Source organism: Aulonocara stuartgranti (genome assembly GCF_965226115.1).
Source record: "Aulonocara stuartgranti genome assembly, chromosome: 6".
Lineage (NCBI taxonomy): Eukaryota > Metazoa > Chordata > Actinopteri > Cichliformes > Cichlidae > Aulonocara > Aulonocara stuartgranti.
In genome coordinates this window covers 37,312,156-37,338,543 of record NC_138944.1, presented here as the reverse complement: position 1 = coordinate 37,338,543, position 26,388 = coordinate 37,312,156, and the positions used below count along the sequence as shown (strand labels likewise).

Here is a 26,388-nt window from a genome sequence, read left to right as displayed (position 1 = left end):
TGTTTTTTCTGTTTTATTTTTGGTTGTTGGGGCGGGGGGGGGGGGGGGGGGGGGGGGGTCTACTTTTCTGGTTTTGAGTGTAGAGTGTAGAAACTCAACACTTCACTCCAGGTGAAGTGCAGCACAGCGGCCAAGGTATTAACAGTAAATAGCCCTTCAGTTAAAGTTTCTGATAACGGACATTATGGGGGTTCAATATAGCCTGAAAACGTGTCTGTGTAATTTTACCATGTCGGTACCAAAAGTTAAAGGTATTGCACCCAGATGCACCCTCCAATCCCCTCCCCCAAGGACGGATGAAGTCTCCCCTATCCCTGAGTGTAATTGATTTTCTTGTCTCAACCGGCTTAATTGTGATGGTCATGGTTCAGCCGGAGTTTACTTTGAGAAAGAGTCGAGAGTTGAGGTTTATCAATAGAGGAGGACTTTTTGTTTGATTGTTGCCCATGAAATAATACGTAACACTGTTATGTGACGTATGAAGTGAAGGTAATTGTGGGGGAACGTAACACTTTTTCATGGGGGAGGGCTCCTCTGACAGCCGGTGTGTAGGACGGACCGTGGCAGCAGGTAACGAAGTCGGAGAGAGGCGCCAGAAAACAATAGTCGTGACGTACATATCTCAACACAGTGACGCAATGTACGTGCGCTAGCCCGCGCGTGCAGTTCCAGTAGACCCCATTATACAGCAGAAAAATCACACATCTAATGAACAACCTAATTAAGCAACACCCCTCACCACACCCCCCGTCCTCCCACTCCTTATTCATATGCGCACCACATAAGATTTTGGACGAAGCACAGTTTTCCCTTTTCATACTAGGATATATATATATATATATATATATATATATATATATATATATATATATATATTTATATATATATATATATATATATATATATATATATATATATATATACTTAATGACAAATGAAGTCTGTGTGTGAGCGTGTGTACGCGCCCAGGGAGAGTATTGTGTGTTAGATGTGTGCGCGCACGCTCAGCCAAGTGAGGCGTACACGCGCTGTTATTGAGGAGAAGAGAGCAGGTGCTGGTCGAATTACCATACAGCTGAGGGGGGGAGAGAGAGAGAGCAAACTTATTCCTCCACCACACACAACAACAAAAGTTCCCCCTTATGTTGGCCACGCGAGCGACTACGGTGCGCGCGCGCCTCTGTGCACGCACACACACTGCCACCTATAAGCACCCAAACACGGTCTCTTTTTTTCATCCTAGTGTGAAGAAAGAGAAGAAGGCGAGAGCAAAGTAGAAAAGCAGGAGTCCAGCCCCTCATGTCGTTTACCTCATTGCGCAGCTCTGCCAAGGAATGTTTTCTTCAGTCTTTTCAGTCAATTCAAAGCATCAAATTCTTCCCACAGATACAAATACCAAAATTTAGAGCGTGTGTGTATGCTGAGAAAGAAGGGGAGAAGGAAGAGGAGAAAAGGGGGGAGGTGGGCTGAAAAACAATTAACTGAGTCAGAGTTTGACCAGGAAACGCTTTTTCTTTCTTTTTGGGGGAGATTTTTGAATCAGCTTCACACTGTTAATTGGCACTGCATCCAAAACATCTTAGGACGCCCACAACAAAGGAGCTGGTGCAGTGATGCAACAGCTGGATGGATCAATTCAGCCGCATGTCGTCCACAGCGCAGGGGGAAATCTGGCAGCTGTACGATGCTGAAAACTTTTAAAAGGTGTATAGAACATATCCATATTACCGCTTTAACACCTTTAGTTTGTTTTTCATATATAGGAGAGGGTCTGTGATGTCAAAAGACCAACAACCAAAAGTCAGCCCAATTCTTTTTCTTCTTCTTATGTCTTCTTAACCGCTTGAATGTTAAGTTTTCCTGTTTAGTGTTAGCAGAAAACATGTATTAATTAATCTTGTCTCCCGTCTTGTCCTGTGTAGGAGTCTTACAGAAGTTTTCACTTCTTAAATACTTCCACACAACCTTATTTGAGCTCGGGTATTAACACTGTATGAGAGGTTACAGGAGGAATAAGGAGGATGGTGGTGGGGTACTTGTATGGGATCCCATTGTAGAGAGCCAAGCCAGATTGGGAGGTGTAGTCGGGCAGCAGGAGGAGGGGTCCATTTGCATGCTATTACCATAGCATGTGTCAGGCCGTATATAACAGGCTGCAGGCGGCCTTGGCTGTAGACAGACGCACAGTTCACAGTGAGGAAAGACATCAGGCAGTAGAAAGAAGCATGTTGGACCAGTGACAAATCTGTCCTTGGGTTAGACCAAGACCTTCACACACAAAACAAAAAAAGCTTCGCCCTAACATTCTTGCTGTAACAAACAAGGAACACTTCGCTTTTTCCTCTTTACGCACTGGATTATAACTGAACTTCGAGGACTGCTTTTCTTTTTCAACACAGCGCAGAAGTTTACTCCATTTGTTTTGTGATTTTATTTTTTAAGGTTTGGGATTTATCCTTTGTCTTTTTGTGCCTCGGGACATGAGTGAAAACGGCGTGGCTGATATCCACAGCAGTTGATGAGAAAACCCTGTGAGGCGACAGAAACGTGCTCAATGTATCTTCCTCAGACGGACTGAACAGGAGGAGGCACCCTGACGACAAGCCCAAGACTTTTTACTCTATTTATTTACTATTTATTATGTATTTATTTAATATGGGGCGCGTCATCCTGCTGACTCTTGCCGTCATGTCCATGTTGCTGTGCCAGGTAAGCTTCTAAATCAAACATTTTCCCTCCAAACAATGAACCATCACCCTCCCCCTGCCTCCCCTGCCCTCCCATCACAACACGCACTCTCACACAAGCGGTACTGTGTGTGCACTTGATGATAATAAGCCGCTTTCCTCCGCAGGGGTTTTGCTCGGGAGTTTTTGAGCTGAAGTTGCAGGAGTTTCTGAACAAGAAGGGAGTACAAGGCAACAAAAACTGCTGTAAAGGAGGTCTGGCTTCGTCTTTCCAGCAGCAGTGCGAGTGTAAGACCTTCTTCAGGATCTGTCTCAAGCACTATCAACCCAACGCTTCCCCAGAGCCCCCGTGCACCTACGGCGGCGCTGTGACACCCGTCCTCGGCTCCAATTCATTCCAGGTCCCAGATGCCATCCCGGAGAGTTCGTTCACCAACCCCATCAGGATTAACTTCGGCTTCACGTGGCCGGTAAATACAACCATTCATGTAGAGTAGGAGTTAAGGCTGAGAAATCGCGCCAATTCTTGTAAATGCGTGCGTGAAAAGAGCACCTTTTCCCTGCGCACAACTTGAAGGCTCAGAGAGCACACAAAGTTTACAGGTATTTAGTTTCATCGGATCAGGTTAGGCAGTTTGCATTCAGCACATTGAGTGTATGGCACAATCGCCTCGGGCCTTTACTTGATGTTATCGCCACATCTCCGCTGGCCACCTGTCTCATGAAGCCATTTGTGTTCCCAGGGGACCTTCTCGCTGATCATTGAAGCATTACACGCCGATTCCAAAGACGACCTCTCCACGGGTAGGAACTAAATCTCACATTTCAGTGTTGTTGTTGTTTTCACATTTACACACTTTCTCCTCCTCATCTTGTACTTCTACATGCACATTTCAGAGAACCCAGACCGGGTTATCAGCACCATGACCACCCAGAGGCATCTGACTGTGGGAGAGGAATGGTCCCAGGACCTGCACACCGGGGGAAGGACCGAACTCAAGTACTCCTATCGATTCGTGTGCGATGAGCACTACTACGGGGACGGCTGTTCAGTGTTCTGCCGGCCGAGAGATGACGCCTTCGGCCACTTCACCTGTGGAGAGCGCGGGGAGATTGTGTGCGACGCCGGGTGGAAGGGGCAGTACTGCACTGAACGTGAGCTGCAGAGATTTTTCCCGTTATAGAATAAAATATTTAGATTAGACGAGAGACAAAAAAACACAGAAAGGAAAAGAAGTTAGAGGTAAAGAAATCCGTTTAAAAGGAAATCGTTTAAAAAGGATAGATTTAAAACCAATTTGAATGTTTTTTTAGTGAAGGTAAAGTTCAAAAAGTTTTTATTTCCATGTATCTATAGTCAAGTTCTCTGAGTGCCGTTAGAAGGCAATTTAGGGCGTAAACACCACGCGCACCCCCTCCTCTCTCCTACCCCCCCACCCCCCACCCCACTCCACCCCACACACACACACACATACATACACATACACACACACACGACCACTTGATTTATTCTAAGGAAAGTTTTTGAGAATAATCTCACGCGTGCCATAAATTTACATGCTACCTTCCGATTCGTTACTCTCGAAGTGGGCCGGTCGGTGATTGGCTGAGTTGGGGGAGGTATTGTTTGAAGTGGGCAGCTGCCGGCAGAGAGGAGACAATGGAGCAGCTGTCGCGCACTGGCAACACACTCGCCAGCTGTCCACTCTTATCTACCCCAATCCGAGACATTAAGGGGAGTATGTGTGTGTATGTGTGTGTGTACACACACAGAATGAATAAAAGAGTTCTGACCCGCAGTGAAGAAGAAAAAAAAGAGGGTGGTGGGCTGAGGGTCTCTGTGTGTGTGAGTGCGTGTGTGCACTCTGGGGCACACACGCATGCACACACTCCCTCCTTTGTCTCTGCACTATGTTAAGCAGAAAAATCTTCCATGATGACAAGCTAATGGGTTCAGAATTCACTGCTTTACTTCATTTTAATTACTTTCTTTGGATTTTTTAATCTTTAAAAGCAAATCTTAAAAACAAGTTGCCTCAATGTTTCTAAAAAGCATACTCTTGTTTTCCTGTACAGCGATTTGTCTGCCAGGATGTGATGAAGAGCATGGGTTCTGCGAGAAACCCGGGGAGTGCAAGTAAGTTTTCTCCACAAGTTCACTGGGGCATTAATTAATTAGTGGATTGCGTGAAGTAATGTGAGTGGAGTGACCGGTGTTCCCTCCTAATTGGACAACAACAGGTGCAGAGTGGGATTCAAAGGGCGCTACTGCGATGAGTGCATTCGTTATCCGGGCTGCCTCCATGGGACCTGCCAGCAGCCCTGGCAGTGCAACTGCCAGGAGGGCTGGGGTGGACTCTTCTGCAACCAAGGTAAGGAAAGAGTCTGGGAAGTAGGGACAGAGAGAGAAGTGGTTTTGTTGGATGAAGGAAGCCACAACACGTAGGGTACAGCAACGATTGCTTAGACGTTTTCCAGATATCTAGGCTGCATCACAATTTTAAAAAACAAACAAATAAAAAAAACTATTTGAAATGTATTTGAAACAAAAATCTGGTTATGTGCAGCTTAGACTTAGATTTCATGAACAGGAAGATAACAAATTAATGCTTAAACAACTTACAAATGCCCTGCTTATTTGGTGGAAAGGTGACAAAATGTGGACAACTTGTTCTTGAAGGCAAGTTTTCCATCACTGGTTTGTCATTTATTCAAACCACAAACTTGGTTTCAAACAAGCCAGTAAAAAGGTAGACTGAAGCGAAAGAGCATCAACACTCCAGTAACAGAGCAGCAGTTGTTTCAGCAAAGACAGGAGGCAAGGAAACAAAAAACCACTGGCAGAAGAGAAACAGTCAAGTGTGCCTGAGGACAAAAGCGCATACTGTCGCCGCTGCTGCTGTCCCGCCATGTGTTATGCTCTGGCTAATCCACATGTGCTGCTGTGTTTTTTCCAGATCTCAACTACTGCACTCACCACAAGCCCTGCATGAATGGAGCCACTTGTAGCAACACTGGCCAGGGCAGCTACACCTGTTCCTGCAGGCCTGGCTTCACTGGGGCCAGCTGTGAGATTCGGGTCAACGAATGTGCTGGAAACCCCTGCCGCAATGGAGGAAGTTGCACTGTGAGTGCTCGTGGGTCTTCTTAAATGAACTTGGAATAAGAATAGAGACATCTTGTTAACTGCGGCTCAGCACCAGTGATGCCTGAATGCATCAGCCTTCATTCCTTCTCATCTATCTTTTCTGTTTTCGATCATTCTTCAATTATATTAAACCTAAAAAAAATCAAGACATACAGCATGCAGCAAGCTGGAAATGCTGCAGATGCAGCACCACACAGATCTTGATGTCAAGTCTGTTCTATTTTTTCCCACAGGATTTGGAAAACACATATACCTGCACTTGCCCTCACGGTTTCTATGGCAACAACTGCGAGCTAAGCGCCATGACGTGTGCTGATGGGCCTTGCTCCAATGGAGGCCGCTGTACTGACAACCCTGACGGAGGCTACTTCTGCCAGTGCCCCACGGGGTATGCAGGGTTCAACTGTGAGAAGAAGATTGACCACTGCACCTCCAGCCCCTGCTCCAATGGTAAGTACAAACAGAATAAGGGTTTGGTCTTTGAGATGCTCAGTCTGCACGAACTGAACACTCATTCATTCATGACTTCATCTCTATTCTCAGGTGCACGCTGTGTGGATCTCGTGAACTCCTACTTGTGTCAGTGTCCAGACGGCTTCACCGGCCAGAACTGTGACCACACTGGTGATGAGTGTTCTTCGTATCCTTGCCAGAATGGTGGCACGTGCCAGGAAGGTCCTGATGGCTACACCTGCACTTGTCCCCCGGGATACACGGGTCGCAACTGCAGCTCCCCGATCAGCCGCTGCGAGCACAACCCCTGCCACAACGGTGCCACCTGCCACGAGAGAAACAACCGTTATGTCTGTGCCTGTGCTCATGGATACGGTGGCAGAAACTGTCAGTTCTTGCTTCCAGAGCACGCTGCCATCCGGGGGTCAGAAGTTCCCTGGATGGCCATTGGTTCCGGGGTGGTGCTGGTGCTGCTGCTGTTGGCAGGCTCTGCTGTTCTGGTTGGCTTTTTGCAATCAAAAGTCCAGCATGTCGGCCAAGTAGAAACTGTAGGCGAAGCAGAGACAATAAATAACCTTACTAACAACTGTCACCGTAGTGACAGGGACCTGGCCATCAGTGTGATGCCGATGCCAGGTGTCAAAAACATCAACAAGAAGATGGACTTCTGCAGCGGGGACCCTGATGAAGGATCTCCACCAGGGAGGAGCAGCTACAAGAGCCGCCATCTGCCTGCAGATTACAAGCTCGTACACGAGGTCAACTACGAGCAGGCGGCCAAGGAGGCCATGCTGGAGGCGGCCTGCGAGGACAAGGACTCATTTGAGTTTGAGGAGAAGCGCAGCAAACGTTTAAAAAGGTAAATAACTGACGCTATAAACGTCTGTCAAACACAAAATCAGACTGTGGATGTCCACAAATCTAACGTGTTTTCTCATCTTCCTACAGCGATGCATCAGAAAAGAAAGCCCCAGAAATGTCTGCATGTGCGGACACCAAGTACAAATCTGTGTTTGTGATGTCAGAGGAGAAGGACGAATGTATAATTGCAACTGAGGTGGGTTCTACTTTGTTGACCCTTAGCCAGAGATACGATTTCTGCGGTCATTTGGAATTTAAAAGAACAAAAACTAAAATTTTCTGTCTTTTTGGTGTGTTTCCCCAGGTGTAAGAAGCCACCAATGGGCTGCCCGTTGTTCATTTACTCTATAGGAGAGTTTTTATGCTCCTTCAGATGCTGCTCTAAACCTAGGGGGAGGTGTCCCGCCTTGAGACTGCTGCTGATACGTTTAACTGATATTCAGAGTGAGCTGGTTCTCTACTGGAAACTAAGCGCAGGCAGTGGCGGCCTGTGGGATTAGAACTGGCAGGGTAAAAAAAAAAGTTTACAGTTCAAAGTAAACTGCTTCTTAGCTTTCTGTTCTGCCTGTTAACAGGGAGTGGGGTTTTTGTAAAAAATAAGAAAAAAAGAAGAAGAAAAAAAAGAAAATATAAATGAACGCTGTCCCGTAGCGATGATATACGAGTTTTGTTTTGCAACATTTGCACCCAGGCCTTTTCTCTAACCCACACGCCGTTGCTGAGCGCAGGAACTGCATCAAACGGTGGATGTTTGGCCATACTGGCCTGTTCTTCACAAGGCTGTTCTCGTGGGCTGTGCGCCCATCACTGCACCTGTGAAGACTGTATGTATACTTGATCACTGTGTTAACTGAAGTGCATTTTCTTCCCTAAGCCCTCCAAACCATTTTATGACATAGTATTGTTCAGTTCTTTTCTTCTTTGGGATATGAAAACTTTGTGTCGATTAAAAGAAAAAGAAAGTTGCTTTTTGATACTGATTTTGTAAAATAAATAAAGAAAAAAAACAAGTTATGATTTAAAATTATGATTTAATTTAAGTTAATTTAATGATTTTGTGTTATTTTTATTTTGTATTATATACTTGTGATGTTTGTTATGATTATTTAAGTTGCTTTTTTTAATGATATTTGCAAAGGCACTTCAGGTCAATGGGATGGTTTTTCTTTGTTTTGTTTTTTTAAGAAAATGTTATTTAAGAGGGATTGTACTGTACAAATTGTTATGTTACCCTTTCCTTTACCGTATTTGAATGAAGGAATTAGCCAAGACTATTTTTCCAAATAAATATTGCTAAATGTGAACATTTGATTGCGTCCAACTTTTGTTTTGTCCATCTGCAAGCACTCTGAAAAACACTTCTTTAGGGGTCTGTGAGCAAAGTTAATCAGTAACATCTGTTGTCTTCCCCTTGCGACCCCATAGTGGGCTTTTCTATGCCGACACTGTTGGCTACTGCCAGAAGTTGAAAGTGTCTCCCTGGAGATGAGAGAGGGGGCCCTATTCATAAAAAACAATACCCCTACGCTAGATTTACCACTCCTGTTTCTCCTCCTAAAGACCAAGTCAGGTAATTCACGGCTCTGAAATTCACCTACTGGACCACTTTAGGTTTGGTTTTCAAACCTTGACTTCCTGTTGCCAGAGAAAAAGCTATTAAAAAACAAACAAACAGCAAAGTTCGGTCACATCTGAACATAAAAGTCATACAGTATAAAATCAGTTCCTCGGAGTTCTCTTTCTTAATTGCCCCACAAAGATACAGATTGTGTTTGGACACAAATAACTGTAAATCATCAGGGCGGTAGAGTTTGTCCTTTGGAGGGGTTTATAAACCCACGGCCTTATGGGAACAGACTTCAGCAGACAATGATGGAATTGACAATGGGGCACACAAAAGGCCACCCTTGGGAGAACCTGCGTGTCCCTCGGCATGCTGGGAGAAAGAGAGTAACAGGAACAGATGTTGTTGAGTAACAGATGCCTTCTGGCCAGAGTTCAGCCACAACCAGCCAGACCTTCAAAGGAGCAGCAGTAAAAGGAAAAAAAAAAACGATTATCTATGGGCCTTCAAGAAACAACAGCTTTTGCATTGTCTTCCTTTCTGATAAATTTGTTGGGATTTTTGAGAAATGGGCAACACAAGAGAGAACCTAAGAGGACTTTTGTGCACAGTGAGGAATACAAAGACACTACAGCACTCAATCAGCAGCCTGAGAAATTCAATGTTTTCATATTTAGCTTCAGCTATGTAAAACTCACAGAGCAAGAGTGATAAAGCCTTATAAAAAAGAAACAATTTAAACTAAAAACACGTTTTTAAACTGAGCAACCACAGTGATACACCAGTGTCTTTCTGAAGACATACTTATTATTATTTTATCCCCTGCTGAATATGTAAATTTGCCCACTTCCAAAGACATGAAAAGTCTCTAACTTTTATGACAGTTTCATTTTAATGGAGAGAGACAGAATATCGACCACAACCCCCCAAAACGCATTACATAAAAGCTTTAAATTGATTTTCTATAAACTGACGTCTTGAGATTGGCAGCTCCATAGTCTTAATGTGATTCTTCTTTAGCCACTCCTTTGTTGCTTTGGGTCATTGTTATGGTTGAAGACTCATCCACAACCCACCTTCAGTGTTCTGACTGAGAGAAGGAGCTTCTCATCCAAGACCTTATGGCACATGGCCCCATCCATTGGCTCTTTGATACTGTGAAGTCATCCTGTGTCCTTAGCAGAAAAATAGCCCCACTTCTTCCAGTTTCATGCTTAATGGTGGGGATGGTGTTTTTTTGGATCATACTCAGCATTCCTCTCCACCACAAACACAGCTGGTCCAGTTAACACTAAAGAGCATGATCTTGGTTTTAGTGGACCAGAACACTTTCTCCCAAGTCTTCTCTGAATCATTTACGTTTTCACAGTCTTAAGACAGCCATGGTCACTTCTTGAGCAGCAGACCTTGTGAGTGCTGCAAGATTTAAATCTTTTATGGTGCAGTGTGTTACCAGTGGTGTTGTTAGACTGTGGTCCTGTTGTCAGATCACTAACAAGCCAAACCACGCCATGTGGTTTTGGGCTGATCCACCACCTTTGCCATGATCATTCTCACGTAGCATGGAACTGAAAGCAACTAACAGTCATTTTTTTCCTTCCCAAATCATTGCTTCAACAATTTTCACCTTCGCACAAAGCATGCTGACGCTCATTTAGCCCTGTACAGGTCTACAGTCTTGTCCCTGACATCATCTGACAGCTTTTTGGTCTTGCCCATGGTGGTGGACTGGAAGAAACTGACTCTGTAGACAGGTGTGTTTTATACACATAAAGAGCTGAAAACAGGGGTGCCTATAATTAATGGTTTAATTGCAATCCCTGCACACAGGCAATCTGTGGGACCCATTATTCCGGCTTGGTTGTAAGGAATCAAATACTTTTTTCACTCGATAACATGCAAATCAGTGAATATCTTTTCTGTAATGTGTTTTCTCCCCTAAATTTTTGGTTGATATTCAGTCTCTCTCCATTAAAATAAAATGACCTTAAGAATTAAAGACTTACAAAATTACAAACTCTGAAAACGAATCTCAGATTTGAGGACAAAAACCGATATGGCCATCAGTGAATGCACTGTTATTAGCTGATATACTTACATTTGATAAAAGGTTCACGGTTGCTTTATTTATACGCAAAGGTAAATTTGCTTTACAGAAAAATTATAGCAATTTGGCATCCCTTCACAACCTTTTTGTATCCCTAAAAACAGGCTTTTCACCTCATTTCCAGCGCTTCTGGAGTTGAGCTGTGCGACATAATGACAATAAATATATAGTTGTGATCAGAGGTTTATATACACACACCATGGGAATGAAAGTCATGGTAGTTTAAGATTTTTAATGATTTCTTAGAACTGTTGTTTTTCCTGAAATTACTGTACAGCACACATCTTTAATGACTTTAATAAAGAATAATTCAGTGCAGAAGTTTGAATTTATTTGGGATTCTCTCTAAAGGTAGGGTCAAAAGTATCCATACAAGCTCAAATATGTACAGACACCCCAACTAATATTTAGTAAAATGTCATTTCACTGAAAAGGATTCAACTGTATGAAGTTCTTTGAGTGCTCAGATAGAATAGAAAAGCACTAATAGAACAAGACCAGTTACCATTTGCCTGCTTCATTCATGTGTTTTTGTTCCTGTTGGAACACTCGGCTGTGGTGTTTCAAAGTTCATAAACACCAAATAAATACCAACTGATAAAACATAATCTGTCAAGTGTAACAGTTGTAGGATTTTTTTCATGCTATGAGGGTGGGTTTATTTAAGCAAAAGCACAATTCTATATTTTGCTTCCAACGAGTCAGACTTTCTTGCAGTTTTAAATTTGCGTTGAGCAGAAGTTCACTAGACCTTGTGGAGATCTTTCAAAATGTTCTTCTTTGGACATTGGCTGATTATGCACCTGATCATTTTTAGAGAACTGCATTTTTGCGTTATCTTATGGAACAAATTTGAAATATATTTATATTGAAATATATATGAAGGATGTCCCGACAGGGAAAATTGACTCTTCAGCCACTTCTGTTCAGCTCCGATAAAATCCATGCAGGGAGGGGTGGGACGTTGTTTTTTGATGGGTACACCATGTGGCCAATCACGAATCAAAGAAAGCAAGCGGTACAGGCCAAGTACACCGAGCGATAGAGAAACAAGGAGCCGGATTTAAGTCCAAGCATGTCGGGTGAAAGGGAAGAAATGAGCGAAAACAGAAAAGGAGCACCAACTGGCTCCATTTTAGTGATATTAGAAACTAAAGATGAGTGTAAATTTGTAAAATGAAAATATGCTTCAGAGCGGGGTCAACAAGAAGAAACTTGCACAGATGTTTAAGAACCATTCACCAGTCTGTGCAGCCTGAGGAGAGTTTACCCTCTCTCCTCCAGCTGCCATCCACTGGCCCTGGAAAAGTGTCCTGTTCGACTCTGCAGCATCCACCTTCTTTCAAAAAACTTCTGAAAAATCAAACCAAGACATGTACATTTATTCCAAAACAAATGACCCCAGACAAACGTGTTGACGAGGAGCTGGCTGACATGACGTTTAGTTATTTACTTGTTAAGGACAAAAGATTTCAAAGTTTTGTCCAGGGCTTAAGCTCCATGTATTCTTCGAAGCAGCAGTAAGTGCATAAAAATACATCACAATGAATAAAGCAAGCAAGCAATTCACAGTTGCTAAATTAGGCTAAAACTGAAGATACAGAGTGATACTCAATGAAGAGCCAGGACACCATCGTCCCATTCCACCATCGAGGGGGGTCACACAAAATACCAAGAGATAACTGCTTTCACAATAATGGCCTCTAATGATCTCAGCACCTGAATGTACAATGTCTGATCAGGGACAGTTTATAAATATATTAAATATATGTCTTTATATATTTTTTAACGTTAATAGTTTATCACAAACTGATTTTTAATTTCACATGATTGTTGGGTTTTTCTCTGTATCTATGAAGCGCCTTGAGGTGACTTTTGTTGTGATTTGGCGCTATATAAATAAAATTGAATTGAATTAATTGGAGATTTGAATGGAAGAAGAGTTTTGCATCTACGGGTTGTATGATTTACACTGTGTGATGAGCAGTGCTGGATGGGTAAAAATACCAACATCAAACGGCAGCTTTGATGCCTCGTGTTTCAAAGAGAACTGAGGGCTTGTGCAAAATAAGAATTGTATATCTATATTTGCCCACAAGACATGCGCAGATACAAACACGCATTTAGGGTTAAAAAAAAGAAGGAGTTAAAAAAAAGTTATTTTTAAGAAATTGAGATCCACAAAGAGCAGCTGGCCCAGAGCCATAGAAGACTTTATTTGGAGAAAGAAATCTTTGAAATCACTCATTTTTAAAATTCAATTAATTCATCGAGTACGACATCTAAGTTCTCAGAAAAAGTTAAAATCATGCCTTTAGTCTTTTTATACATAAAAGATGTAGTTTTACAATGACAAGTAACTTTTTTTTTTATAAAATGACTTTTTCTTCTTCTGACATATTTAGCTTCTGTTAAAGAAATAATGTAGAAAAAACAATTATCATCCCTCTCAATAAAACGAAAGTACAGAAAACAAAAAAGGCATAACACAGTACGATACAATGCGCTGACATGGCTTCAAAGCACACATAATACAGTACTGTACAAGGGTCCGCCTCAGACAAAATGCACCAAAACCACTTTCACTGCTGAGGATTGATCAAACCTCAGAAACAGCTCAATACTGAATACTGCTTATTTACCAAACCCAGACCACAGCGTGGTGTTGGCATCTATCAAATGAGGTAAAGATTTCCAAAAAAGCACCAATGTTTTGGCGTTAACATTTATACACACTAATATATATATATATATATATATATATATATATATATATATATATATATAAAAATGTATATAGCTTATAACCAACAGGCAGTTGGAGGAGTTTCAGTCCAGCATCTCTTCTTCTATCCACAACACTGGAGAAACTATGTACTGAGTCTGCAAATTCACTTGCAATGTTCAGAAGCCAATGAACACATGCTGCCAGGACTGTTCTGTGTAAATAAGCAGTTGTTTTACACATTTATGTGGGACATTTCATGTCAATATTTATAGTGAAGCCTAGGCAGAAAGGATCCAAATCTGTATCTTTCCTGGATTCACTTTTTTAAAAGACGTCTACATTAAAGAGATTTTTTTAAATGTCAAATTATCTAATCACTTGCAAAGTTCTCAAGCTCAAAATGTCTCACTTTTGAGAGGTTCACTTATAAAATCATGTCAATTAGAAGGCTCTTACAAAGCTTAAGTAAACTACTGAATATCATATAATGCTTCAGCTAACAAACATTGAGGAAAATGAGCAAAAAGCAGGAACACATAAGGTCTTTTTATGTACCTTTAAGGTACTGAAAAAGAAAACAAAAACAATCTCGGGCCAAATATTTTAGGGGACAGCAACATTAGGTCTAAGTAACATGATGTGCAAACTTAACTGTGCATAGAGATCAAATCCTAATAAATATTAATGTGATAATTAATATTATCACTAGTTCGACTTGGTCAAAACTTGAAGGGGTGATTGTACAGTTTTATGATTAATTTAGTCTTACTAAAACATCAAAAGTTGTTTGTTTTTTTTTGTTTTTTTTATAGTGCTGTAAGAAAAGCTTTTATTTTTTTAAGCAACAAACACTTCCCATTTATTATCAACCAGAGCCCCAAAAGACAAACAAAACCAAACACTTAATAAAAATCCTGATAATGGTCACTGATTTGTCATTGATATTCATCCAAGTTTAACTTCCTCTGAATGGCTCTTTCGCTTTTAGGTTGTTTTTTTTCTGCCTTATTTTTGCATCAAAGAATCACATGAGCGACAAATAACAAACTGAGCGTTATAGTGATGTACAGGAATTTTACACATAAGTACTTTAGCAAGCTTTTAAAAAGTATATGGATCTATCTTAGCTTTAGTTTTCACTGTTTCTTCGTTTGATGTAGCTTAAAAGATGTGAAGCATAATGCCTGTCTTTGGACCACCGAGGTAATTGTAGGTGTGTGTGTGTGTGTGTGCGTGTCTGTGTGTAAAACATGCTGAAATGTTTAGCAAACATTTCAAATGAGTAACTAGTGTCCCTCTGAGCCATCGGGGGCTCGTTCTGGTTCGAGGTATATGATCCTGGTGCCGACCGGTGGCGCCTGTGGAAAATGTTACAAAGCGGTCTGATGGATGATGGTGAATTTCATTCACACTGCTGTGCATCATACAACCCGCCTCTTCCTCCCTCCCCCATTCCCTGCTGTATTCTCACTCTTCTCGGACTATTTTCCTTCTTCCTCGATTCATTCATCAGCACGCTTCTTTGTCATCAAAGGTTGCTCCTGAATAGTGCCGGGCTCCATTCACATTCAATTCAATTAACTCAGTAAGTGTATTCTTTTTTTTCAAGTTTAAATACGCAAAACTCAAAACCGGGTGAAAAAAAGAGGCGCTGAGGGTGTTTTGAAAGTAAAAGGCAAGCAAAATGTTTTGCTAAAGAGAATGCGCCCATGTGTTACTCCTGAGAACTGATGTGAGAACCATAAACTTCAGCTGCTGAACAACACGTAATCAACACTTAATTCTTTATATTTAAATCAACATCAGTGCTCTTAAATTGTTTAAATTATTATTTTTTCTATTATTGTCCAACTTGATCTAAAGTAATGCACTAAACCAAACCATAAATGTAGAAGTTACAGGTAAAAAATTATTCTATATAAAACTATATAGAAAGTCAGTGTTGGCTTTGATGAAAAAAAACAAAACAAAAACATTACCACCACAAAAGGTAGTTAAACAGTAGAGAAAGAAGTGATAATTCTCTGAATATTGCTTGCAAATAACTTTAACTGTTCCTTGCAAGAACTGTTATACATGCTAGCATAGCTAAATGTGGCTAATGCTATCATTAGCTTTTAATATTAAACAATAGCTAATAGCTAAAAATAGCTAATGGAATTGTGAAAACTTTTAAATGATCATTTAAAACAAATAAGAAAAAAAGACGAAACTGAGACTGTATTTATCTGTTAGCTTCTATGCTAAAGTGCTAGCTAAACCTCTACTAGCCGTCTGCATTGGGTTAGCTTCTCCTACTCTGTGCTCACATGTAGCACATTCACTGTTTTCTAACAATTTACTACTCAAATTTTCCCTTTTCTGTAATATTGACTTTATAGTGACACATTTAAATACTAAATTAAAAAAAAACCCTCAAGCACTTTTCCAATCTGCTGCTTCAAAGATTCTACGTATAGAATCATCCTCATTGGACAACCACATTGGGTTATGGTTACATGCTTATGTTTTGGTAATTTGCATGAACTGACACAAACTTCATTTAAATGAATTGAAAGTGAATGAAACCTGGTAAACTCACCGACCGACCTATCCTTCCCTGTTTCCCTAACTTGCATCTCCTTAAAACTCCAAATGTTAGTCCACTCCCACCCTCACCTCCACTTAGAAAAAAAAAAAGAAACGCTACAACTTTCCTTAGCCTCACCCACTCCCAAACCCTGTTCAGTTTTCCTAACCTCTTTGGTGACTCTCTGGTCTTTTCAAAACAGGGCTCCTACACAAGTCTCAGTTATTACACAAAAGAAGAAACATGGCTATTCAACAAGGCATGATTATCGTGACATTGCTCTATAAGCTTATGGTTAGTCCTCACAGGAACTGATGTGACAACACGAATTACAGCTACGACTAGGTCAAACAGGTTTCTAGAAAATGACTTTTTTTCCAGCCAGATTTTCCCATAATATCTGTGCTATTCAAAAATACCCGTAAGAGTACTTTTTTTTTTTTTCTTAAAAGGCGTTCCAGTCCTGTGTAGGAGCCCTGACTGAAAATGGTATTAAGCTAAAATGGCGCTCTTTCCATCAGAACAAAAGATCAACAAGGCTGTTAGGAGCAAATTGTTGATTCAAGGAATGGGATCATAACCCCCCCCCCCCCCCCCCCTTCCTTCCCCCCTCTCTCTAGGTGGAGGAAGCTCCGTGGCTCTGCATGTTGGCCATACTGCCAACCATGCCAGCCGCGCCAGCCATACCTGAGTGCCCTCCCATAGCTGGAGGGCTGTGCTTGGTAGGTGAGGTCATGTCGGCTCCACGCCCCTGGCCTTGACCTGGGGTCTGCGGGGCGTGGTGGGCGTGCTGCAGGGCATGGCGCTCCAGCAAGGTACGGTGAGTAAAGGCCCGGTGGCACACGTTGCACTGGAAGGTGCGCTCGGCACGGTGGGTGCGCATGTGCACATTTAGCGAGCTTTTCTGGGTGAAACGCTTGCCGCACATGGTGCACTGGAAGGCCCTGACACCAGTGTGCACCACCATGTGTTTGAGGAGGTAGTCCCGCAGGGAGAAGGAGCGCCAGCAGATGGAGCACTGATGAGGTTTCTGACCTGTGGAGCCAGGCATGTGCAGAAGCACGCTTATAAAACCATCCCCAAGAACAGTCTTGCCAATACAAGTGAATCATTTTCTGTTTGCCTTTTGTTCATATAAAAATACTTATTTTACAGTTCTTTTAATACGATACAAAGAATTCTGGGATAGAAACATGTCTATTCATTCGAGAGATTATCCTGAAATACAAGTCTCTACCTTTATGCTGACCTCAATGGCAGGTGATAATGAGGTGAATGCTGGAATACTGCATACGTAACTATGCAATTAATCTTTGTCCTCTTCACACTTGTGTAACATACACGCAGCTGATCAATTACTGTGACATGAACGTACCGGAGTGGATGAACATGTGCTTGCTGTAGTTCTTCCTGGAACGTAAAGATTTGCCACAGTGCGTGCAGTCGAACGAGGTCTCAGATCCCTGGGAGGAAGGTGAGGGCCCTGCGGAGCAGGAAGAGGTGGAGGGTGGCGGAGCTGGGGTCATCGGTGCTGGGGGTGGAGCCTGCTGACTGGGCTCTGTCCCCGCCATGGTGTCAATCCCACCCATGGGCCCGCCCACATAGAACGGAGCTGGCTGCGACTGGCTCACTGGGTACTGGAACAGAAGCTGTGAAGGAACATGATACAGACAATTTGCTCTGGATGAACATTTCCGAACACAATCGATAATATTTAGAACTAATTAACTACATATACCCCTAATAAAAACAATAGCTGGTGCATTTCAGTAATGACCACCATCCTACCAAGTGTGGCAGGACAAAAGCAGATCTAAACAAAATAACAGCAGGTTTTACACACGTGCTTCTCTCTGGACACCGTGCACGAGAGAGGAATAGTCAGCTGAAACAGAATCAGTGTTGATTTGCCCAGCAGAACTCAGGTAAAGCACAGGATCTGACTACTATCTAACCCACAAAAAGGTTAGATAGTGTGAATGCGCATTTTTTTCTTATTTGTTTATTTCTCCTTTTTAAAACCTCTGTAAGTCACGTTTGCACGACTCATTTGAAACTACTCCTCCCCAGATATTGCACCTTGGAAGCTCCACTCCTATACACATATGCAATAAATCCATCTTCAAAAATATCCGTGTCCACGCCTTCCAGCCACAAAACACACCATGCCTCTTTGGAAAACACACAGTCATTTTTTAAATGCCTAAAGAGAGCGTTGTGCTAGCACAGACCATCAGTAAATATGGTACAAATCGTTTGACAGGTGTGCGTTTCCATTTGCCAATTTAAGGAGCTGACATGTGACTGAACCCATCATCATCAGAATTTTGAGAAGGCCTGATTTGAGCATATATATGTAGAAATGGTATGTTACAGTCTGGTATGTTATGCTGTTTCATTTTCTTTTTTACTTTTTTTGTTGCATTCTTGAAAAAAAATAATAAAAAAATCATTGTCTATGCAGGCCATTTCTGCATTTTCATTTTCAAAGTCAGCACACCCGTCAATCAAAGTGTGTAGGCTGAAGCTTGAAAAAGATATACAGCCCATCACACTAAATTGAAGCTTTTATTTGTGTTTCTGTTGTTCTGTGTTGGTTGAGTATGTGTGTGTGTTTTTTCTTAGTGCTGCATTGCGTTAAAATGTACTCTCCGTCAATCATCTCACTTCCTGCCTCAATGCAAACATCATTTAATAAGATTAGTGCTTCACATTTAAGGCGCTTCAATTTTCACAATTCAATTATTTTGTAACTTTTGCAATTGCAATCATGTATTTATATATGAAATGTGGAGGAGCAATTATTATTTTCATTAACAATTAAGTTGCTCATTATTTCCTCATTTAACTGCATAATTGTTTACTCAGAAAACGGTGAACAGATTCATTCTAGGTTTGCACTCATTTTGTTTTTAGTTCTAACATACATACAAAAGGTGTTTCATTAGAATCAAGAATAAAAACATTTATACATTTTTTCTGAATACATGCACATTCCAGTGAAAATGAAAGGTGCACTCAGGGCTTAATTCGTGATGTTAGTAAGGTAAGGCTTAACAACTTGCACATATAAAACATGTTCCCCACTAGAGAGTATAACACAGTTTTTAAAAATGCTGTAAATAAAACAATTAGTGCATGTCCAGCCAATTTTAAGCTGAAACTCTGACCACAACCTGCTCTTGACCAGGTTATGAGTTCAGCATAAGTTGCCATAAAAAAAGCCACTTTGGTGATACAGAAAGCTCTGACTTTGAGCTCGACAGAGCTCACTAATCCATTAATCTTACTTCCCAGTACACCCCTCGTGAATTTGACTGAAGCACTGACCTGGTTGTTGATGGCCTGGGTGGTTGGAGGTGGAGTCAGTGGTTTATTGACCCTTCCTCTGGGGTTAAAAGCCATGGCTTGAGGGGGCTCACTCTGGGGCCAAAAACTCTCTGAAAACACGCCCTGCTCATCATAGAAATCCTGAAACACAAAAACAAACATAGATTTAAAAAAACAAAACAAAACTAAAACAAACAAAAGAACAAGCTAAAAAAAAGACTATTTAACATGAGAAATTTTGCTTGTTTTGCCATCAGTTCAAGGGTCGGATGGTTCACATCTCTGCAGCTCTGCAGACAGCACATATCATCAAAGGAATGTAAAAGCAAACCTAAAATTAGACTTTTGGTCATCTATACGGGCATATAGCTCAACTAAAAGACATTCCTTTATGCCATTGGTTTGAAGGAAACAAGATTATCTTTTTCATGTAACACACATTATGCAACTAAAAAAGACTTTCTGTGTAGGCAAACTACATCCCTCATTACCTAAATATACAGCCAGTTTTCTTTATATTGTTTATAAGTCTACCATGTTACAGCTGCAGGCGAGCAGATGCTGACACGATATCGTACATTACAGTCCAACCAGTCATAGAATGACTGTCAGCAGCAGTTTCACTGAAAGTAGTTAGACCTGGCTGGGAAGATGATCCACCTCAATGTAAAGAAGCACGAAATGCCAACATGAGTCATACCAGTAGTAACTTTCTGTTTGTCTGAGAGGCTGATCGAGTTTCACATGCTACTTAGGTGGTCTGGTATCTTCTTATCTGTGTTGATACATGTTGTGTGATGATGCAATAGTGTCATGCATTACAGTTTCCAGTAACTAGTGCCAAATGTTTAAACCAGTAATGTCAATGCTGGGATTTCAATAATTTGCACTTGCAGCCCATAATTTCATTGTACATGTGAGTACTATTCTAGTCTGTTTGTCCCGGCCATGATTTTCTTAAAGTGGAAAATACCCAAACTGTTGTTACTAAATCTGAGTAATAATAATAGAAATAACATAGTGGAATATATGTTTTGATTTTACGAGAGTCAGACATGTGTATGGATTTGGGGTAGACTGAACAGAAGAGCATCCAGAGCTGTTAACAACCTGGGTGCATCCTGTAACGGTACCATAGCACACACAGTGAGGGTAACACGGTAGACAGAGAAGTCAAACATTAACACTACTTCTAGTAAAAGGAAGTGAAGAACTGCACTAGCACTAGTACTGCTAACCTACTTAAAACAGACAGTCTTACACATACTGGAAGTTCTTCAAGAAACTCCACTGCACAGGCTTTATTTACGTCCTTGCAGAGAACAGGCCCATCTGCAGATTTTTATCACTGAATTTGAGATATCGGACCAAGATGACCTTTGAATATATTGGATATATAGTTGATTTTTCTTAAAAATGTGGGATCAGACATCATTTACAACTGATGACTAGCAATAACACCTCCAGGTGGCGTGTGGCCGACTGAAGCATTTTTGCACGCATTCTAGGGCTGTGGCCAAATATTCTACTATTCAGATATTTGTTCATTGGGTATGCATGTATATCTCAGCTTGCTAACCACATCTATCACACTCACTGCAGTTATCGTCATGCTTTGGTTCCCGCTATTGTTGCAGAAATTTAAGCACTTTCCATACTCATATTTTTATCCTCCTGCTTTGCAACAACATCTTGCTCGAATGGAACAGGAACAGCTCTCTCGCTCTGCTCTGTTCACTGGGTGAGCAAGCAGGGAGCGTTCAGAGTGGCAGGGAGCAGCGGTGCACTGTGCAAGAGGAAAAAAGTAGGAGAGCTTCTCCAGATTCAAACTTTCTCTCTGAACGCTCATCTTACATGTAAACATGGCTACAATCACAGCAGAGCAATTGCCTTTTAACAGTCATAGACATGAGGAGGACAAATAAGAAAAATAATGTCTGCAGGGATGAAAGCAAGAGCCCGTTTCACACATTGCTCAAAGACAAGATTATATTATTCAAGCAATGTTGGGTTAAGTGACGATCACATGCTGTGACTTTGACTAAACTGAGTAGATGATTTTATCTCCAAACGTGACAATCTGCAGCAAAACTGACAAGCAGGGCTGAATCTTTCTGACTGTGTGGCAGATGTTCCTTGTGTAGACTGCAGGGTACAGCAGGCTGCGGCATAAATCTGCTCCACCACGTTTTCCCGTCTACTTATTTCAGGACTTCTGGCACAAATGCTGAGTTTGAATGTACTACAATAAGGCCTTTCTAAGCCAAAACGGAAGATAATGTACCTAAATATTTCTCTAAAAAAATCAAAGACCATCACTTCACAACTGCAATATGTGTAATACTCTGAATGCCATGCTTCTCCTTGCATAGTAGATAAATTATTGAAACATTCAGCGCAGGTGAGCTGGGTTGTTTTTTTTTCTTCATTTTAGTTTTTTTTATTCACTTCTGAGTTAACATACCTGTCCAAAGCTTGCCATGGATTCCTGGGAGCCCTCCTGCTCTTGATCTCGTCTCCCATCCTCCAAGGCATAGACAGTCCCATCTGCATCCTGTACACTTTCATCCTTCACCACTACTCCCTCTCCTCCCAGCACCTAGGGAGAAAAAAAGACAGGTCCATTTCAATTTCAAGTAGTAAAGAAATACCTTTAGATCAGTATTGGAGCTAAAAAGCAACAAAAAGTCTATAAGAGCAACCAATGCCCCAGCTACAGCCCCTTCAAGCAGGTTCTGATAAGTTGAATAACCTACAGTCAATATGCAGAAGTCCATAGATTATCAACAAGGCAATTACTGCTGAAGTTTAGGCGAGAGATCCAACTGTGAAAAGTGCAGAAACATCTCAGCGATATACGCCAATGCAGTGTGAGAAGAGGGAAAAGCATAAAAAGAAAGAAAACGAAAACGTTGCAGCTCTGCATGCCTGAAAACTGTAACCATAGCAACCATTCCCCTTATCCCCCTACCTGGAGTCTTAGCGGCTGCCTCTGCTTGCGGCTGTGGCTCGCCCCCCTGTCTCTATCTCCATCTCTTCCCCTGTCTCTCCCATCCAAGTCCTCCTCTTCGCTGTATCGGTCTATCCCCACAAGGTCATCAGAGAGGTCAGTTGTGTTGCCGCGGAGGCTGTCCCTGCCAATGCTGTCCACACTGGCCACACCGGAGCTGCAGCCCGCTGAGAGGTTCCCTGTGCTACTTGTGCTGGCTCCATTGGCTGTCTGTGCCAACAGGTCTCGGAGCTTGTACCTTACGTCCTGAGTACAGCTTGAGCTCTGCTTCATGAGGACTGCACCTCCCCCGGTGCCCATCGCGTCACCACCACACATGGCACCGGGGCCCATGTCTCCAAGTGCCATCAGGCTTACAGTGTTAGCTTGATCCATTGGGCCTGGGCCGCTATCACTGACGCTAACGTTGGCACCCCCTAACCCACCGGCCATGTTACCACCTCCACATTCAGCCATGAAATTAGAGAAGTTGGCGTAACCCCCACCCCCACTAACAGAACAGCTTCCACTGCTGCCACTCTCTCTCCCTTTCCCCCCGCCACGCTCCTCTTGTTTAGGGAGGACCCCTCCAAGCATTCCTCCTCCAGCAGCAGCAGCTGCGGCGGCCGCTGCTGCTGCACTTGCTGCCCCTGCCGCTGCCTTCCTCTGAGAGATGATCTGAGTGCACTCATCAATGACCGTCTTAATTTGCAGGATGCTGGCAGCAGTGAGGATGCACAGGGCCTGTGACTGCAGCACTACCAGCGAGCCACTGTACATGAAGTCTACAAGCTGCTTCACGGTTTCAGCGGGCACCAGCGGCGGAACAGAGATTTCAGAATGACCGAGCAGCAACTTGTCCTGGAAGAAGGGGCTACCGGCTGCCAGAACGCAGGCGTGAGCACGCAGGGAGGCATCATGTATTCGCACGGTCACATCGCAGAAGAGGCCCTCACGCCGTTGTGTGCGAAGGGCTTCCAGCACTGATTGGCTGGAGTTGTGGAGGTGGATGTAGTGCACGGTCTCTGTGCCGGACACCATGGCAGGAGGAGGCGAGTCACTGGGAACCGGATGGGAGTGGGGGTGGGGGAGGGGGGGTAGGTGTCTGGGGTTTTGCGTCAGCTTGAGGGATAAGGAGGACAGGGAGGGAAATGGATACAGTGCATGGGCCACGGTGGGGCCGTGTCCTCTCAAACAGTCATGAGTCTGATGAATGTTTACAAACTGCTTCTCTGATATGCCTAAAGGTATGAGGAGCTGCCTTCGATGTCCTGAGTGTGGGCAATGTCAAGTGGCTGTTTCCACCAGAACGTTAACCTCTGTTAAAACCTGCTGAAATAAACCATAACAAAAACAATTATACACTAAGCACTTATAAAGTTTTCAGTAGTGCAAAAACACTAGTGTGTTTATATATACATATATACATAATATATGTATGTCAAAAATGTTAATTTATTCAATTGCAACTCAAATATAAAAAATACAGAACTTGTCTTTACATTAGATTAATCAAAATTAACATTCTTTGTTTGGGGGTTGAACAAAGAGGAACCTGAATTGTTTTCCTAAAAGTCGTTGAATGGAATGCCCCTTTTTCTTATTTTCTAAAACCTTTGCAGATAGTAATAAGAATTTCATGATTTAAAATAAATCATTCACAAATTATACTAATAATCCTCAACTCTACCCCTTAATTATATTGTTCTCAGTGACTCGTTTCGTGTTGGAACTAGTTAATCCAGCCGTAACGAAAGGTGGCTGAGTAACAATTGAGCAGCTAATAATCCATCATCAAATTAGTCGCGTGCATCATCTGGCACACCTGTTTTGGTCAACCGACAGCACGTGCCGTGCGCGAGTCCAATGGTTCCCCGGGTCAGTATATGTGGTTATCTTGCACAGTAGGTGGCCGGTAATGCAACATCAGAGTTAATTACACCGTTGATTGAGCTAAACAGGCGCAGGAATAGCGAGGCAAAATGGGTGGATAATTAATAGCACTTGTTACCTAAATGTGTAACTAATAGCTCGATTAAATTGATGACTGACCAGCTAACGTTCCCTCCAGCTACAAGCGAGCAGGTTAAGAGCGGCGAGCTAACGTTAACTACCGTTAGCTGTTGATATTAGCCGCTCGAGTCTCACACGGAAATCTGCACAATTTTATACATGCAAAAAAAGCTTCGACGCCCAATAAAACACAAAAGTGGAGCACTGAATATAACAGCAACTGGCAACGTTTCTAGCATAACATATAAGCAGCAATCAAATCTCGCCCCCACGCGCAAATAGAATGCTAACCTGGCTAGTTTACTAGCTTGCGTTAGCTAGCGAAAAATTAGTAAAGTTAGCATGTCAGCAGCTAACGGGCTACCACCCTTTTCTGCACAAAGCTTCTTAAGGCTATACCTACGTGTTTTACTGTGACACTGTCATTGCATGCTATTTAATCACGACTACTTACAATAAAAAATACAGTGACAGTTCGGTTCTTGGTAGTTTCAGGCAGATGGATGCAGCAGGAAGCCCTCAAATAACGTACCCAACCTGATGAGAGCTGGTAACAAACACACATGCACGCAGTTGCACACACACGCATATACACACATACAGAAAGGGATATGGAGTTTCTCTTGTATAACGCAAGCTACACGAGCGGCAACTGCTAATGTACATGCACCACTTCTATGGTATTAATTATAGGCTTGTGCATCTAAAAACGTAGGACAAATACCTGCAGACAAAGTCTAGATACAAGAGGATCTTCAACATACCTGTACACGCCTAAATAGCTTCGAGGAAATGCAAACACTCAATTGTTTAAACTCTTTAATTCTTCCCAAGCTTGTCATATGGCAAAAGAGGAAACTAATGCAAAATTTTAAATGAATTATATTCGGCAAGCACAACAATAGCAACAATATAATACAGACAAATATACAAATCACAGGAGCATAGATTTTCAAGTTAACTTTTATAGTAAGTTGTTTAAATATTGCGATTTCTTACGGTTTCTATGAGCATGTATCTGAGGGCATTTGTACAACAAGAATTCCACTTACCTGACTTAATCCCAGTAAGAAAGGCAACATGCTTGTTGAAGTTGGTGGGGCAAGATTCTTAGATCAGCCTTAATGCAGTGCTGCATGCTCAAGAATGTTCGTCATGCAGTAAATGCTTGCATGAAATGGGAGAAAAAAAGGTCAGTATCTGAACTTTTCTCTGGGTTTAAAAGCCATGTGGGTACCAGGTTCCAGTTGAAAAGTCCTAACCCTTCCCAATCACATTACATTGGCCTTGATGACAATGAGGTCAAGGAAAGGTGTAAAGGAGAGTTTATATAAAACAGAACAGCCAGTGGGACAATAGTTCAGCCCCCACCACCACCTAATCATGAGTGGCAAACTTGAATACAAAATGATGATATAATGTAATAAATATGTGCTATATATTAGACATATAATCCAAAAATTGTGGTGTGAAAAAAAACCATTCACAAATACTCATAGGTTGTGAGACACCTTAAAAATGCTATAGATGACAGATAAAAGGTCAGCGATAGATTGTCTCCATGTAGCGCATTGTTTTGAACTTGTCTGTACCCTTCCTGATTTTTGCCCATGATATCTATAAATCATCACAAGTTATCTGATGTAAAGGAACTCTTTGTGCCTTTTTAAAATAAACAAACCATGATTCTGAAAAGCAAACTATAGAATTTCATGAGAAAGTGGTGGTATTATTAAATATCTAGAATAGAATAGAATAGAATTCAACTTCATTGTCATTGCACATGTCACAGGTACAAGGCAACGAAATGCAGTTTGCATCCATCCAGAAGTGCTTTAGCCATGATATAGATATATTACAAATATATATTAGCAATAATATAGATATGTGAGTATATTACAGAAATGGGTCTATTATGGTATGTTATAATGTACACGGT

The 26,388-nt window shown here is 42.0% G+C and overlaps 2 protein-coding genes across 4 annotated transcripts; one reads left to right on the top strand and one right to left on the bottom strand.

Moving 5' to 3' along the window:
* The first annotated feature begins 1,983 nt into the window (after positions 1-1,983).
* Positions 1,984-8,458, top strand: dla (deltaA). The gene is made up of 11 exons (XM_082537252.1): positions 1,984-2,709; positions 2,855-3,157; positions 3,431-3,491; positions 3,585-3,842; positions 4,764-4,824; positions 4,929-5,059; positions 5,645-5,814; positions 6,069-6,285; positions 6,379-7,147; positions 7,237-7,345; positions 7,454-8,458. Exons 1-11 carry the CDS (start codon positions 2,641-2,643, stop codon positions 7,457-7,459), a joined length of 2,154 nt encoding a protein of 717 aa, XP_082393378.1. The 5' UTR covers positions 1,984-2,640; the 3' UTR covers positions 7,460-8,458.
* A 4,558-nt stretch (positions 8,459-13,016) lies between these two features.
* On the bottom strand, positions 13,017-24,996 carry zbtb45 (zinc finger and BTB domain containing 45). 3 transcript variants are annotated; one of them, XM_082536288.1, is made up of 6 exons: positions 24,904-24,996; positions 22,419-23,768; positions 21,912-22,046; positions 19,448-19,588; positions 17,493-17,766; positions 13,017-17,152 (listed from the first exon to the last, which is right to left on the bottom strand). In XM_082536288.1, exons 2-6 carry the CDS (start codon positions 23,475-23,477, stop codon positions 16,734-16,736), a joined length of 2,028 nt encoding a protein of 675 aa, XP_082392414.1. In that variant the 5' UTR covers positions 23,478-23,768; positions 24,904-24,996; the 3' UTR covers positions 13,017-16,733. The 3 variants fall into 3 exon arrangements, with proteins under 3 accessions (XP_082392414.1, XP_082392415.1, XP_082392416.1); XM_082536289.1 differs by having other exon boundaries at positions 22,419-23,765; XM_082536290.1 differs by lacking the exon at positions 24,904-24,996 and adding an exon at positions 24,262-24,462.
* Between the last annotated feature and the right edge of the window lie 1,392 nt (positions 24,997-26,388).

Bases quoted from the DNA above. Each gene is read 5' to 3' on its own strand.
- zbtb45 (XM_082536288.1), bottom strand. From the start codon at position 23,477: ATGGTGTCCGGCACAGAGACCGTGCACTACATCCACCTCCACAACTCC. The intron at 19,589-21,911 runs GTATGTTAACTC...TTTGTGTTTCAG, and splicing joins CCATGGCAAGCTTTGGACAG to GATTTCTATGATGAGCAGGG. The intron at 17,767-19,447 runs GTCAGTGCTTCA...GTTCCTTCACAG, and splicing joins CCCAGGCCATCAACAACCAG to CTTCTGTTCCAGTACCCAGT.
- dla (XM_082537252.1), top strand. From the start codon at position 2,641: ATGTATTTATTTAATATGGGGCGCGTCATCCTGCTGACTCTTGCCGTC. The intron at 3,158-3,430 runs GTAAATACAACC...TTGTGTTCCCAG, and splicing joins ACTTCGGCTTCACGTGGCCG to GGGACCTTCTCGCTGATCAT. The intron at 7,148-7,236 runs GTAAATAACTGA...ATCTTCCTACAG, and splicing joins CGCAGCAAACGTTTAAAAAG to CGATGCATCAGAAAAGAAAG.